Here is a 14,759-nt window from a genome sequence, read left to right as displayed (position 1 = left end):
CGATGACGGCCTTCTATCCTATTGGAAGCTTCGACCCAAAGTCACTTAGGGATTCGACAGTGATTCTTGTGAGTACTTTCTAATCATATATGTGTTTTCGGATAATGGAGGTATAGCTGCTCAAGATGATTTTAGCCGGCAGTATCATTAGGAAACGTTCCTCAACTAACGTGCGATTTGTTGATCACTTCGTTGGGATTGAAGAGAGTCGGATACATAGGAGTAGGTGATACTGTCTCACCCTTCTCTGGGAAAGGTGATGATGGAGATATAGTCACAGGGGGATTGGAAGGTACATCTTACTATTCTTTGATTGATTATACTCAGAGAAAAGCTGACGTGTGTGTTGCGTGCCCGACCTGATCGTATCAGTGTATGGTAATGAAGGGTCAGAATTATTCATCATACAACAACGATCACCAACTCTGAAAGTAAGCTGAAATGAAGCCTCTTTCTCTTGATCGACGGAGACATGTGGAATCGTATAGCTTATAACTGGTTGCATTTTGACTCGACCAGTCAAAGAAAGAATCACATATTGAATTAATCAAACAGTTCATCTTATCAAATCCGATCGGATTAGTAATGGTTCTGACTAGTTTAGATGCTGCGAATCAAGACGACGCTCAATTATTGTAAGTTTCTCTCCCAACCTAATTTCCCCGTTCTGTCTTCAATGGGAGGGAGATCTTGATGAATAAAAAGAAAAAGCATTAATCTGGAATTTACCACTGTTTACTCTCAAATGATAGAACCCCACATCAAAGGATATTATCACCTTCCTCTTCTACTTCTACTTCAACGTCCAATCGGATCTTACAGAATTTAGAAAACCTTTTACCTTCTCTACAATTAGGTATAACCATTTCAGATATACCTCAATCATCCAATAAATCTACATATCCACCTTTCTTACCTGCAGCAGGGTTAACACGTAGATTATTATCTACTTTCCATGAGAATGATGTTATCCATGGTACCATAACAGCTTGGTGTGTAGAAGGTGATAATTCGAATGATGCGATTTCACTAGCTCAAATAATCCTAAATGTGCTTGGAATAGGTAAGATATCATTGTTCCCTCTGAGGTATTCGATGGAAAACGGCTAAAAGCTGACTTCTATAATACAGAGAACGACGTCAAGCTGAAAACACCTGCGTCATGGGATGGTTTATTCGGTACGATAAATGGTTGGAGCGGTGGTGCAGGTCAAGATTCTGAATTGTACGGATAAAGTCTTGCGCAACGTGATGATATATTGATGCATATCTGATCTGTGCTGGAGTGATATAATCTATCGTCCCTCAAATACGGTCGGAGCACTGGCTGCTCTCAGAGCAGGAACGCTGTCCTGAATAAAGTTGAGTGGCGCATGATGCGTAGCATATTCAGTTGCAATCCCTGCTTGCAAAAATGGAGCAATACGTAAATTCATATGATAAAATTACAAGATATGTTGATCTGATCACAATTGGTCGTCCACTACTGAAACGTCTAGAAACAAGGAACAAGGCAAAGAAAACAACCACAGTAAAACACAGAAAGACAGCTATGTACAACTGAAACAACTACTAAACAAATTTCTTAATGATCCCTCTCAGCGCTTTCATTTACAACTCTACCGGCATCCAATAACATTTCGAGACCACTTCCTGATCTTTTGCCTTCACTTCCACTTGAACTAGGTGAGACCGAACCGTTGTTTGAGTTTCTATGGGTGGGTCTCCTGTCGATTATTCTGACTTCCTTGATGGGAGCTAAAGGTAATCCTGGTGAATGTGGTGATCTCGAATTGATATTGATAGTTTGAGACGGAGCTCTCAAGGAAGATTGTAAGGAAGGTAATTGCCAATAACCTCTTGATTCCCTTTCTCTTTCCTTTTCAAAGGTATTCTGTTGAACTTGAGGAGGGGAAGGTTGGATATAACCAGTTTGTTGTGGTAGCGGCGGACTTGCCATTCCACTTGAAGAAGAACCTGGACCTCTTGAAGAAGTCAATGAAGGTGTGCGTTCCACTGGAATCGCACCAGGGATAGATTGAGGTGGTGGCATACTTCCGTGCGTTTGTGATCTAGGTGAAAGGTCATTTTCGACCATACCTGGAAGGGGCATCTGGATAGGTGGTAAAGATGCAGCAGCAGAATGTAGTGAAAGTCTAGCTTGTAATATCGTAAGACGGGTTTGGATGAGTGCAGTAAGTCGCTCTTCCTCGGCTTTCTTGGCGCCCAGTATACTCAATAATAAATCTCTATCACCTTCGCCTGATTTTCGGAATGAATCCAAAATGCTCGATAAAGATGCAGGTGGTGGCGGCTACATGATGGTAGAAGACATCAGCATGAGTTACGAGAACGAGAAGGGAGATAAAGGTGACTTACCAATTCCTCATCCCACCATTTACCACCGGCTGCACCACCGAAAGCGACGCCTAAACCTATACTGGGTGTCTCACTGGCATCTCTCCTTGATCGCGGTGGTGAAGGAGGTAATTCACCATTTTGAGAAGAAGAAGAACGAGGTTGTTTGGCTGAGTTGGAGCTGGAATTTGGATTTGAGGTTGAGGGTGGTGCGTATGGATGATGTCGATATTGATGATAAGATGACTGTGATGGGTTATTGTGAGAATGGGAATGGGGCGAATGTCTCCGAGGGATTGATGGTCCTGCTGTGGTCATCTTGATACTGTATTGAGTGGATACGATGGTTATAAATAGGGTTGAACGAGGTCGAGCGTATATCTTTTGGATGATATGATGAATTCAAATGGATGCGGTTGATGATAAAAAGGAAAAAAGGATACAGTCTAAAGTGGATACTGATCCTTTTGTGTGAGAGAGAGGGGGATGAAGTTCAATTTAAGGGGGAGAAGGGGGATGAGGGATGAGGGGATATAAAGAGGTAGGTTGTCGTGGTTTCTAAATGCTTTTATTATTTTTACTGGTCTTGGCGTTGACTTGTTTCCGTGTGACGCTTAAGTAAGGGATCTGGATGGAAGAAATAACGGTTGTAAATCCTTTGATATTGTTTGGGGAAAGTCTTGGCTCTCAGTGTACGATATGGTCGCAGTGACAGAAAACCCGCAATTCGAGTTTGTGATGAAGAATAGAGTGAAGAAGAAGAAGAAGATGAAGATGAAGAAGATGCAGATGCGTGAGAGGGTAGAGGTAGTTCCAAGTTGTGGGATGAGGTCGCTCCAACGATTTCTCTCTGTTGGTTGTGCTATGCTTTATGCGATGATGAGGGATTGGTATTTTTGAATTGTATTGTATGTATATATGGAATGGGATGCCAAAACTGAGAAATGCCAAGAAATCCCAAAGGACTCGTTGTGATTTTCCCTGAATATTCATCAGAGTGGAAGGTGTGTTCCTGAGATTTTACAATACCCAAAGTGATACAATTGATGGCACTGGAGGGAAATAAGATTGAAATTGGGATTAGAGGATCAATAAATAGAATATGAAAATACCGAATAGGATTAGATCCCGTATGTCCGTGCCAAGAATAAACATCTTTTGGGTTATACAGAAGGGGGATTTCGGTCGGGATTCCCTAACAGGCAGACTATGCGGAGTGGGGAATGACAGGTACAAGTGATAGTACTGCATTGTTGTCAGACATCAGACGTTATGACCAGATTGTCTGTTGCGGTCTTGCGGACAAGATATCTCTGCGTACTCAATGTAACGAAGACAAGTCGACGTAAGCGTTGGTCCAATGATGATACAGTAGAGAATAGAGCATGGTCTCTCTGATTTACCTGCACATCTATCTATGTATAGAATTTAGTCTGTTATATACGTGCTCGATTGATCCCGATATTCATGGAGGATTACGCAGTCTCTCGTCCTTATGAGAAACTGCTTGGCATAAATCAAAAAAGAAGAGATCGACAGAATTGGGTAAACTTGGTACGAGATTAGAATACAAAGTGAAATAATATTATTATGGGAATTACGACATTTGGATTAAAACGTCAGACCGGGTCTCGACAAATTCTTTTTCTTTTTTTTTGGGTTCTTTTTCACTTTAGTTGGGATAAAATTATCAATGATAACTTTGGCAGGGGAGTGTAGTGGGAAAGGGGCTAAATCATCGGTAAAGTCGGTATCACGCGTTATCTCGTTATCCGCCAAAATGCAAAGAAGATCATCCCCCCTCCCCCGTTTGCCGTACGGCGGATACTTGACCGGAATATGTAGATAATATATCAATTGTACTTATTCTTGGCATTCATATTCTGCCTTTCGGTTGTCCCGTCTCGCAAATGGCAATTAACGGCACAAAGCGTATCCCCCAATCGACACTACCAGATGAGAGTGTGATATTTCCACGAGATAGATCGAAATGAAATTGATACCACCCCAACACTCTTCCTCTTTTTCTCTAACAGCTTACACCATCATATCACTCATCATTGTCATGAATCCCTAAGACTGTCGATACGAATCATACCTACACGTCACACGTTTCACGTTCATACCCAGAACTGCGCATTACGATGGGTCTAAAGGAGAACACTAGAATGAACTATGATCGAACACACACTTGGGATTTGCCAAGACAATGTCATGATGAAATTACCCTTTGACACTTTGTCTTGTTCCCCTCTTATGCCCTTGTTCATATTTCCCCCATTCAAAGGTTTTCAATCTAAACAGCATCATCCTTATCATACGATGACACGCATGCGGTTCATACCAAGCACAGCATGACATATTCACACGAGTATGCATAGTACTCGTACAATCAGTTGACTGGACCATCGGTCATATCCTACTCACCCAGTACTGACCCCTCCTCACCACACTGATCCCGGTTATCTCTCGATTCGTCCCAGTCCCCTTCCTTTCTTATCTTTTCCTCTCTTACTCTCTTACTCTCTTCCTTTTATCTCTTTTCTTTCTTTCACGAAGATCGAACACTTTCGTCTGACTCGACTTCTTATAGCTCAGAGTCAACTCGTACTTCTCACATCGTTAAACACCCCTATTTGATATTACATTCAACTTTCGATGAATACTCCTTCTGTTGTTGACACCGAACCTGAACCTGATATAGGTGGCTTTACTCCCCCTATAGACGTAAATCATAATAAATCAAACGAGCCCCAAGCAATTGTAATCAAGTCTCACGATAAGATAACTTCTTCTCCTACTGAAGATCGATCAAATGCAAACCAGCAAGATGAACTCAATCCCATCAATACAACCAGGACCAGCGATGGTGCCATCGATGGAAATGGAAATGGAAATGGAACGAGTGGCGGTAAAAACGCAAATACACTTGTTCCACCCACACCTGCGTACACACCAAAACAGTCATTCGCAAGGTCCATCTTGAAGCCAAGATCGAATAGAGGTCATTCAAGAATGCCTTCAATTACAATCACAAACGTTGACAAACACAACGCGAGCAATGAAAACAGCAACAACGTCGTTGGATCGAAAGAAAGAGATTCCACGAACGACGATAGAGACGATTTTAGCCCACCAGCAAGATCAAACTCTGCACCTAATTTAGGTGGTAAAAACAGATTAACACCTCTAAAGAATTTATCCGTGTCAATTCCTTTACCACCTAAAAGAGGTCCTCCACAAAGCGAAGAAGACAGAATTAAGAAGACTTTCATCGAACCCACGTGGAAGCAAAGTTTCATAGTGAGTTCATCTTTCTTCTCCCAAAGTTGCTTTTCTTGCTGATCCAAATAACCATCAGAATACAATCAAATCTCAACCTGCTTTAGTGGCGATGCCGATCCTTCTTCCAATTTCTTGGGCATTACATTTCACTCATCAAGACCCGATTGCTATTTTCGTCACTTCTTTGATCGCGATCGTACCTTTGGCTGGTGCGCTGGGTTTCGCGACCGAAGAGCTCGCTCATAGGGTCGGTGAAGCCTGGGGTGGTCTACTCAACGCTTCATTTGGTAACGCCGTCGAATTGCTCATCGCCATTCTTGCATTGGTCAAGGGCGACATCGATATCGTTCAAGCTAGTATGGTAGGAAGTATACTCAGTAACGGTAAGTGCACACCTCTGTTATAGCTTAATCACCGCTCCTGAGCTGATTATCGTTGCAGTCCTCCTTGTCTTGGGTATGAGTTATTTCGTATGTATCCATAGCTCAGTTTCGCATTTCAAGTTTCCCGCTGACAATCGTTAATAGGCTGGCGGTCTTCGTTTTCACGAACAGCTTTATACTATCATCGGTGCTCAAATGCATATCTCTCTTTTGGGTATCTCGGTGGGTCTCATTCAAGTTCTCTTTTACTCGTAGACCAATTGAACTGACACACCATCCCAGCTTCTTGCGATTGTTCTTCCCGCTGCATACCACTCAGCCTACCCGAACGTCACCAATGTCGTTTCTAACACCAGAGCGGGCAATCAGCCTGAAGGTGAAGAGCTTGAGAACTTGCTGAAAATGTCTCGAGGACTGAGTTTCATCTTATTGGCTGTCTACGGAATGTTCCTTACCTTCCAGCTGTACAGTGAGTGAAATACTGATTGGACAGTAACTTCGGCGTGTACTGACACTTCCTTTTAGCACATGCGTACTTGTTCCGGATCCCCAAGGAAAAGGTAGCTCATCCTCTTCCTGGTCCAGCTCCTCATCACGAGCACGTTTTCCCTCGTCCTCACTGGGTCTCATCAATTGCAGATTCCTCATCGTCCTCTTCGTCATCATCTTCATCTGGATCATCCATCCGTTCAGGTCGATCAGGACATGCTTCTCCTTTCAAGAGATTCAGAAGGTTCAGCGTCACTTCCAAGAAAAGACTTCCTCGTGATGGCGGTGAAGCCGACACTGAAGACAATACCGTTATCGGAACAGCTGGTACTGGTGAAAAGAGGTTATCTCCAACTACACCCGTGCGGACGCGAAGTAGCACTGCCGAATCACTCCATCCACCTGATCTGGTAGACCATCAACAAGAACAAGATCATAATCGAGATATCGAAGCTGCTTCCCTTGCTTCGTCACGTGAGGTGATCATCGACGACGATGGCACTGTCCATGTACAACCCAAAGTCAGATTCTGGTATGCCTTGGCGATGTTAACTGCTGTTACCGGTTTAGCTGGTTTCACAGCCGAATGTCTGGTCGATTCCATCGACGGTCTAACTGAGACTGGAAACGTATCAAGAGAGTTCGTAGGATTAATCTTGTTACCTGTTATCGGTGAGTACTTTTACACGTTTGTGTCCCCGATATTTGCAAAGAGCTGACATTCGTACCGTTTTGATAGGTAATTCGGTCGAGCATATCACTGCGGTGACTGTATCAGTTAAAGATAAATTGAATTTATCAATGTCGATCGCAGTCGGATCTTCCATTCAAGTTTCATTGTGTCTTTTACCTATTTTGGTTTTAGTAGGTTGGGCAATTGGACAACCAATGTTATTGTTCTTTGACAATTTCGAAACGTAGGTATTCATTTCATGACGCATGGGGGTGACGTGATCGATGGAACGGTTTTGCTGATTCATGGGTTTGATCAAAATAGGATTACATTAGTCGTATCGCTTCTTTTGGTTAATTTCGCCATTTCAGATGGTCGAACGAATTATCTGGAAGGCTTCGTCATGATGATGGCTTATTTGTCTATCGCTCTCGTCTGTTGGTAAGTCAATCAATCACATATCCAAGTCATATGAGTATATGCTCACACCCGCCGCGTGTTCGTTCAGGTTCTACGATCCAGCTGTCTAAGTCAAAGTAACGAATTCACACCCTTCAACGGTCTTGAATTCAATCGATCACCAAGAAGGAGCTCAATTCATCAAAATATGGTTCAATGCAATCATGTTTTCTTTCCCTTTCCTTTTCTTTCTATCACTTATGTTTCACTTTCTTCTTTCGTATCATAACGTCAAGAATTTGATCAAATTGTGTATATATACGATATGTAGTCGTCATGCAAATCCATATTATGTGATTCTCTCAAGTCTATCAAGACGACTTTTAGAGAGTGATAATGTGGTCCGATGAGCTCCTGAATCGGCCACTTCTACGCATATCGGGCTGTGGACTGCATGGTTTCGCATCATCGATGTGTCGAGCCTGCTTCCGGGTCAAATGCTCGGCGACAAAGCCATAAGTGTTGCGTTTGTAGCTAAGAGTTTCACAAACCTTATATCTCGGATGTCTCTTCAGTGGCTTGTAGTCAAGTGAGAAGTGGGAAACAAGGTTGCCAAAATGTACCATCATTGACTGCCAATCACATAACAAGAAGCGTGATTGATACAATAGTAAAACATCGTCTCTGGATTGATGTTTACCGGTCAATTTGGCGAGATGAAGAAATGGGTGAAGGCGAAACTCGATAAACGGACTTGCCCAGAACGGGGATCAGTAAACCTATCAATAAATACACGAAGAACAGATAAGACAGGTGGTACAAGCGAGTTTCAGAAACACAGTATGGTATATGCATCTATGCTCATTATTGTGATATCGGTTGTGATGGAGTTTGAATTTGTTGTTGTAATATCGACGATGTTGTAGGAGTGGGTGACCATTGATGTTGCCATTTATGAGGTGTAGTCAATACGCCTCCCTATTGACCAGTCAAAGTACTGTTAGCAATTTCCTGTCCACCTTTCTACCCCTCATCATTGTGATTTCTCGACAGCGATCGTATGCCTACCCCAAACATAACACCAATTCTGTCGCCAAACAGATCACTCACTCTTTCAAGTAGCTTCACTACAGTCCTAGTGGGTTCTGCACCGACACCCAACCAATACCTAATCCTTTCCACATTCCATTCGATTTTCTTCTCCTTGGTGATTAACCCTTCTTGTTCCGCCAATACTCCAAATACATTTGCTGAAGGTGGGACTTGTACACCTTCTCTCAATCGTGGGATCGGATCATACGTCCCCAGAGTTTCTAAAGGTCTACCCTCACGAGGTCGTTTGGAATTTATGGCTACTATATGATATATTGGTTGTTTCTTGTGGCCGTGTCGAGCAAGACGGAGTCGGACAGGCATGATGAGTTACTGGAAGAGAAGGCAAGGTGTAATCAAATCGAGAATAAAAAGGATTTTGTGATTATTTCGACCAAAGTATAGGATTTTTATGATCGAGCCGATATGAAATTGGTGCCAGGGGTTCGCAAGAGTGAATATGAATGAAGTCTAGTCTGTTCGATTGAGATGATTGACGATGTTCTGTGGTATCGACAGACAATTGACGATTCTCTTCGCAACTTATTTTGACCTGTGAACTGTCTCGCAATAATGGGAAAGTGCTGTTGTACGGAATCATTGTTATCACCGTTCTCACCCCTGTTTTATCACCACGTCATGTCTTGATCATGGGTCAATTTCCCCCACCGTCACGTGGCTGAATTCGTTTACGTCAACTGTTACCCCGCGTTTGTGGGTCAATCTCGTTTTCAAAGAATGACTGCATTCCTTATTTCCTCATTTCTCTTCACCACACTCTTTCAAATTCTTGAAAGCCCTTCTTTCATCATCCCCACCCTCATTTTGCCTTCTCTCCAGACTCGGCTTCAGCTTGAAAAGGAGACGGCTCATATTCCAAGATGTCCAGAACATCGAGTCAGCTGAGCGTTCCGCTCCCCGTCTTACTTGAGAAGGTGAGTTACATCGTCCTCACATCATCTCCCGTCATACTCTGATCCTAAGCTGACTGACACTTATTATTTTTCTTTACCCTTTTTCGATCTTGCGATAGATGAAATCGACTGATTCAGATCATCGAGTAATGGCGCTCATTGATCTCAATAAAGATCTCACTCGCATCTTGGCTCCTCTTCCACCAAACACTACTTCTTCTTCTTCCTCATCATCGTCATCATCAAGACGAGCTCCTGATCCAACTTATACGGATGATTATACCGAAACCACATTAACGGAAAACGTACTAAGATTATTGGCGGATACTAATGCCGAAGTCAAGTCTTCTGCTGTTTCATGGTAAGCTCAGCTGGCATTTTACTTTGATTGGAATAGTAGCTGACATAGAACAATGCATAGTATCGCTTTGATGGTGCGCAAACCACGCCCTCAGGTTCTCACCAATATAGTCAATTCCCTGTTGGATGGTGTATCATCCAATGATGAGGAAAGAAGAGATATTTCATGTCTTGGTGAGCTGATTTTTCCACCAGTGTTGAAAATCAGCTAACAATCTTCCCAGCACTCAAATCAGTCGTGCTGGAGATGCCTGTAGATGGCCAACACGTAGTCCAAAATATAGAGAAGATTGTAACCCGTGTATTTGCCCTTTTCAAGGTAAGCCTTTTCTGATACTCATGATAATCTGTTCTGCACCGAATCTAATGTGAGATTTGCATGACAGTCCGACATACATCCTCAACTCGCCTCAGAACTCCTTCAAACTCTTACAGACCTCTTCAATCGATTCTCTAACTTCATCATCAATTCACCAAATCTACAGACTACCTCTCTATCGTCTTTGAACAATATACTCTCTACTGCCAGACCAGCAATCAGGAAACGTGCTATCCCAACTATATCAGCTTTAATATCGACCAATCCAAGCTTATTCGATAGTTCCCTTAAAACCCAAATACAAACTGGTCTTTCACAATCACCAGAATCTACCAGAGTGTGGCTAGGTGTAGTCGCTACTTTAGCTAGAGGATTAAGTGTACAGAAAGTCGGTGCACTGTTAGCTGAAGAGAAAATTGGAGAAACAGTTTTGAAACAAACTGAAAATCCGGAAGATGCCGAAACTGTAGAAGCTGCGTTAGTCGTAAGTCCAGTTCTATGATCACTCATCTTTGCACCAAGTCAGCCTGCTGAGTATTTTACAACAGGCTTTGGAAGTGCTCGTGCTCAGATGTCCAACTGAGATCGCTCCCTATATCTCCTCAATTACCCAACGAGCTTTGACATTGGTGAAATACGATCCGGTAAGGCTTTCATCGACATGAGGTCTAGAAAAAGCTGACCCCATCAATAGAACTATGTCGATATTGATGACGACGACGATGTCGACATGGATGCTGAAGAGGACGATGAGGAAGATGACGATTTCGAGGAGGATGCGTGAGTGTTGTCATGCGAAACGATATGTACTATATTGATTCGTTCTGGTATAGCTACTCGGACGACGAAGATGACTCCTGGAAGATCCGACGTTCCGCCGCCAAGCTCGTGCTTGCTCTCATTGGTACTCGGAATGAGCTTTTGGGCGACTTTTATGGCAACGCTGCCCCTGTCCTGATCTCCCGGTTCAGTGAAAGAGAAGAAAGTGTCCGGCTCGAAGTTCTAGCTGCGTTCGAAGTCTTACTCAGGCAGACCGCGTCTGCGCGGGCCGCAGAATTAGCCTCCGGTGGTAGGAATAAAAGGAAAAGAAGCGAGGGTATGGATGAGGATTATGTCGCTGATGACAGGTATGTCAGCCCAACGGATATCGAGAACGCATTTCCGAGCTGACGTCCTCATAGTATCGCTTCATACCTTCGCCCCGTAATTCCTCAATTGTCTAGAGCCATATTGAAGCAGATATCTTCCAAGTCCGTCCCCACTCGACAACAATGCTTCGTCCTTCTTCGAGAAATATCCAAGGCTCTCAGTGGAGGTCTTGACGATTCTGCAGACGCCATTTGCACTGCGGCGACATCTGCCATCCGCTCTGTCGACAGTGCTACTTCCGCCTCCTTGGCTATCGCGGCACTCTCTTTCCTCACTGCTTTCTTTGCCGATCATTCTCCTAAAATTTATGCCGATCACCTGGCTCAAGTTGTACCAGCCATTGTCCGATGTTTGAAGGATAAGCTGCAACGGATCAGCTTCGAAGCTTTCAACGCCGTTTCAAGTCTTGCTCGCTCAGCTCGACCTAAAGGTACCATGGCACCCTTACCCACGACCTTTGTACAGCCCATTCAGCAGATCTTCAAAGCTACCACGGATATCTTGGCAGATAACAACGTGGATGCGGATGTCCGAGAAAAGGCTTTAGACACCCTCGGTTACCTTCTAGTACATGAAGGCGACATTTTTGCCTCGTCTTATTCCACTGCTCTCCCACTCATTACCTCTCGTCTCGCAAACGAGAATACAGCTACCACAGCTGTGCTTGTGATTGGAAAGGCGGCGGAATCACCATTGTGCAAAGGGCCAGAACTCGAGGCATGGCTCCTTCAAGTTTTACCGGAAGTCGTCGTTGCGCTCAGGCGAACAAAGAGATCGACCACAAAGAACATGGAATTTTCTTGTCTCTCCAACATCCTCACCAGAGTCGGAAATGGTCTGCCCGAAAAAACTGCAATCGACATCATCGGAGAACTCCAACCCTTCATCGACACACCTACTGCATTACAAGTTGTAGCTTTGATTCTTTCTCAACAACCGGCATGTCGACCAGCCGTTGATGCTCAATTGTCGCCAAAGATAATGGAACTGATCAAAACTCCTTCTGTAAATCAACATCTCGTTGAAGCACTTTCTTCATTCTTCGCTGCGTACGTCGATGGAGACCAAGACTGTACGACCAGACTTGTTCCTGCTCTAGTTGAGAATCTTGGTAAAACAAATTCCCTGCCGGACGCTACAAGAGGAGGAACCTCGACTTATACTACCACTGCAAAAATCATTGGGACGACCGTAGCTCATTCACATCGGAATACGGCTGGTGTTTTGGCCATGTTTCAGAAGGTCATAAAAGTGAGTAGAATGAACACATTACTGGTTGGCAAGCCGAAGCTGACAATAGATCCTTCTAGTCTCCCAAGGCTACAGAGCCAGACGTGTACCTTTCTTTACTCTGTATAGGTGAAATCGGTCGTATAACGTAAGACAGCCCAAGTCTTTTCGAACCGCCTGAGCTAACTAAAAACCTGTATGTAGTGATTTATCTACCACACCCGACGTGTTCGAGAGGTCTTTAACATTCTTTGAGAATGACAGCGAAGAAGTGAGAAGTGCCGCCGCTTTCGCTACAGGTGAGCTCGCTGTAGAAAAGCAGTAGCACATCAGCTAAACAGTATTTTAGGTAACCTTGCTGTTGGAGCGCCCAAGGTATTTTTACCTGCCATCATCAAGCACATAGAGACTGCTTCTACCGAAGCTACAAGATTGCTCCTGCTGCATGGTCTGAAAGAGGTCAGTAGTTGCTAATCCGGTAGCATGATAAACACAGTGGCTGATCAATGTGGTCTATTTAATTAGGTCATTCTCCACTCCTCTTCTGCTCAACTTGAGCTTCTCGCCGACACATTGTGGAAACCGCTTTTCGCCGATGATGTGTCCACCAAAGAAGGAGACATTGGGGACGACGGTATTCGAAATGTGAAAGCAGCTTGTATTGGTAAATTGACGACTACCGCTCCTGGCAAATTCCTTCCTCAACTTCAGGTAAGCAGACGAACGTAATGATCAGCCTCTCAGTCAGACTGACAATCGACTCTGCAGGAACTCCTAAGATCGAGCCCACAAAACCGAGCTATAGTAGCCGCTGCTGTTAGATATACATTCATCGACACTTCTTCGTCGTATGACGAAATTGTCGCTCCTATCATTGTGGAATTCTTGTCCTTGATGAAGGATACCAATCTGGTAAGCTATCGAGACAACAAGCAGCACGTCTTGGGCAGCAAGCTGATATTTTTGTGTGTGCAGATCGTACGAAGATTGTCATTAGCTTCTCTCAACTCTGCCATTCAACATAAACCCCACTTGATCGTAGATAAGTTGAATACTCTACAACCTTTATTATATGAAGAAACTCATATCAAGAAAGAGCTGCAGAGAGAAGTCACCATGGGTCCGTTCAAGGGTAAGCGTCATATAGCTGTAGAACTTCGGGTTACATCTCCGATCAGCTGATACTCTGCTCTTCAGTCATCGAAGATGATGGTCTTGAGAATCGAAAAACTGCGTATGAGACAATGTATACTTTGGTAAGCTGACGGCTGGAGAGAAGAAGGTTGCCGAAGCTCAGCTGATAGATCATGACATAGCTCGGCACTTGTTTCTCCAGAATCGATCTGCCAACGTTCACAGAAAGAGTCATGGCATCTTTATCGGATGTAAATGAAGTCAAAGTCCTCGGTTTGATGCTCTTACTTCGATTAGGTCAAATGTCACCCACAAGTGTTATTCCAAGATTAGATGATATTACTAATGCCTTGAAAGATATGATGAAAGACGTTGAAGTCAGGGATGATACTGTCAAGCAGGACTTGGAGAGAAAGGGTGAGTCGATGCATTCCATTTGAAATCCTTCAACGTATCCAGGGAGTCAGACTATTTGTGCTATTTTTGACTTTGTTACGAACATGCCATCGGTTTCATCCATTGGTCATTGCTGATATACTTGTTGTATTTGTTGACAGAGGAAATGCAACGATCGACATTACGTACAGCCGTACCATTGTACAAGCTTTCAAGCCCACAACAAGCTCCGCAATTCCATACTTTTGTCAGTGCGTTGTTGGCAAGTGACAAATGGAGAGACTTCAAAGATTATCAAGGATCATTATAAGAGCCGGCGATGACATTGATGGCGCATCAGGAGAAAAGGGAAAAGTGATGAGCTGTCAATCCCTACATGTATCGTTTCGTGTTAAGCAATAAAACCACTATGCATTTGTATATAATACCTGAAAGGATCGATACGGGAGCAGAATGCACAAACATGACATGACATGATCAATCAAGATAAAGATATCCGTATCAAAAACCCGATGCAAAGACGAGATAGCGAAGAACAGATTTTGATGCCTATAAGGATCATCTCAATCCACTAGCCC

General features: G+C 43.6%; 5 protein-coding genes across 5 annotated transcripts; 3 read left to right on the top strand and 2 right to left on the bottom strand.

Annotated features, from left to right (window-relative positions):
• Positions 1 to 2: 2 nt before the first annotated feature.
• On the top strand, positions 3 to 1,235 carry IL334_000663 (uncharacterized protein; the record flags this gene model as incomplete). Its single annotated transcript, XM_062932429.1, has 6 exons — positions 3 to 68; positions 136 to 292; positions 373 to 431; positions 520 to 635; positions 753 to 1,063; positions 1,132 to 1,235. The coding sequence occupies 6 exons, from the start codon at positions 3 to 5 to the stop codon at positions 1,233 to 1,235; spliced, it is 813 nt and encodes a 270-aa protein (XP_062788480.1).
• Positions 1,236 to 1,585: 350 nt separating this feature from the next.
• On the bottom strand, positions 1,586 to 2,676 carry IL334_000662 (uncharacterized protein; the record flags this gene model as incomplete). The annotated part of the gene is made up of 2 exons (XM_062932428.1): positions 1,586 to 2,314; positions 2,380 to 2,676. The coding sequence occupies 2 exons, from the start codon at positions 2,674 to 2,676 to the stop codon at positions 1,586 to 1,588; spliced, it is 1,026 nt and encodes a 341-aa protein (XP_062788479.1).
• Positions 2,677 to 5,016: 2,340 nt separating this feature from the next.
• On the top strand, positions 5,017 to 7,718 carry IL334_000661 (calcium/proton exchanger; the record flags this gene model as incomplete). The annotated part of the gene is made up of 9 exons (XM_062932427.1): positions 5,017 to 5,661; positions 5,720 to 6,026; positions 6,085 to 6,113; positions 6,171 to 6,248; positions 6,309 to 6,495; positions 6,552 to 7,187; positions 7,255 to 7,432; positions 7,513 to 7,629; positions 7,697 to 7,718. 9 exons carry the CDS (start codon positions 5,017 to 5,019, stop codon positions 7,716 to 7,718), a joined length of 2,199 nt encoding a protein of 732 aa, XP_062788478.1.
• Positions 7,719 to 8,451: 733 nt separating this feature from the next.
• IL334_000660 (ribosomal protein S16) lies at positions 8,452 to 9,003 on the bottom strand (the record flags this gene model as incomplete). Its single annotated transcript, XM_062932426.1, has 2 exons — positions 8,452 to 8,565; positions 8,698 to 9,003. The coding sequence occupies 2 exons, from the start codon at positions 9,001 to 9,003 to the stop codon at positions 8,452 to 8,454; spliced, it is 420 nt and encodes a 139-aa protein (XP_062788477.1).
• Positions 9,004 to 9,560: 557 nt separating this feature from the next.
• On the top strand, positions 9,561 to 14,491 carry IL334_000659 (uncharacterized protein; the record flags this gene model as incomplete). The annotated part of the gene is made up of 18 exons (XM_062932425.1): positions 9,561 to 9,614; positions 9,713 to 9,954; positions 10,015 to 10,127; positions 10,178 to 10,272; positions 10,340 to 10,756; positions 10,821 to 10,916; positions 10,967 to 11,052; positions 11,106 to 11,399; positions 11,454 to 12,672; positions 12,732 to 12,799; positions 12,856 to 12,950; positions 13,001 to 13,110; positions 13,177 to 13,362; positions 13,420 to 13,563; positions 13,627 to 13,783; positions 13,849 to 13,907; positions 13,968 to 14,202; positions 14,343 to 14,491. 18 exons carry the CDS (start codon positions 9,561 to 9,563, stop codon positions 14,489 to 14,491), a joined length of 3,819 nt encoding a protein of 1,272 aa, XP_062788476.1.
• Positions 14,492 to 14,759: the final 268 nt, after the last annotated feature.

Source organism: Kwoniella shivajii, chromosome 1, assembly GCF_035658355.1.
Source record: "Kwoniella shivajii chromosome 1, complete sequence".
Classification (NCBI taxonomy): domain Eukaryota; kingdom Fungi; phylum Basidiomycota; class Tremellomycetes; order Tremellales; family Cryptococcaceae; genus Kwoniella; species Kwoniella shivajii.
This window is presented reverse-complemented; position numbering and strand designations above follow the sequence as displayed.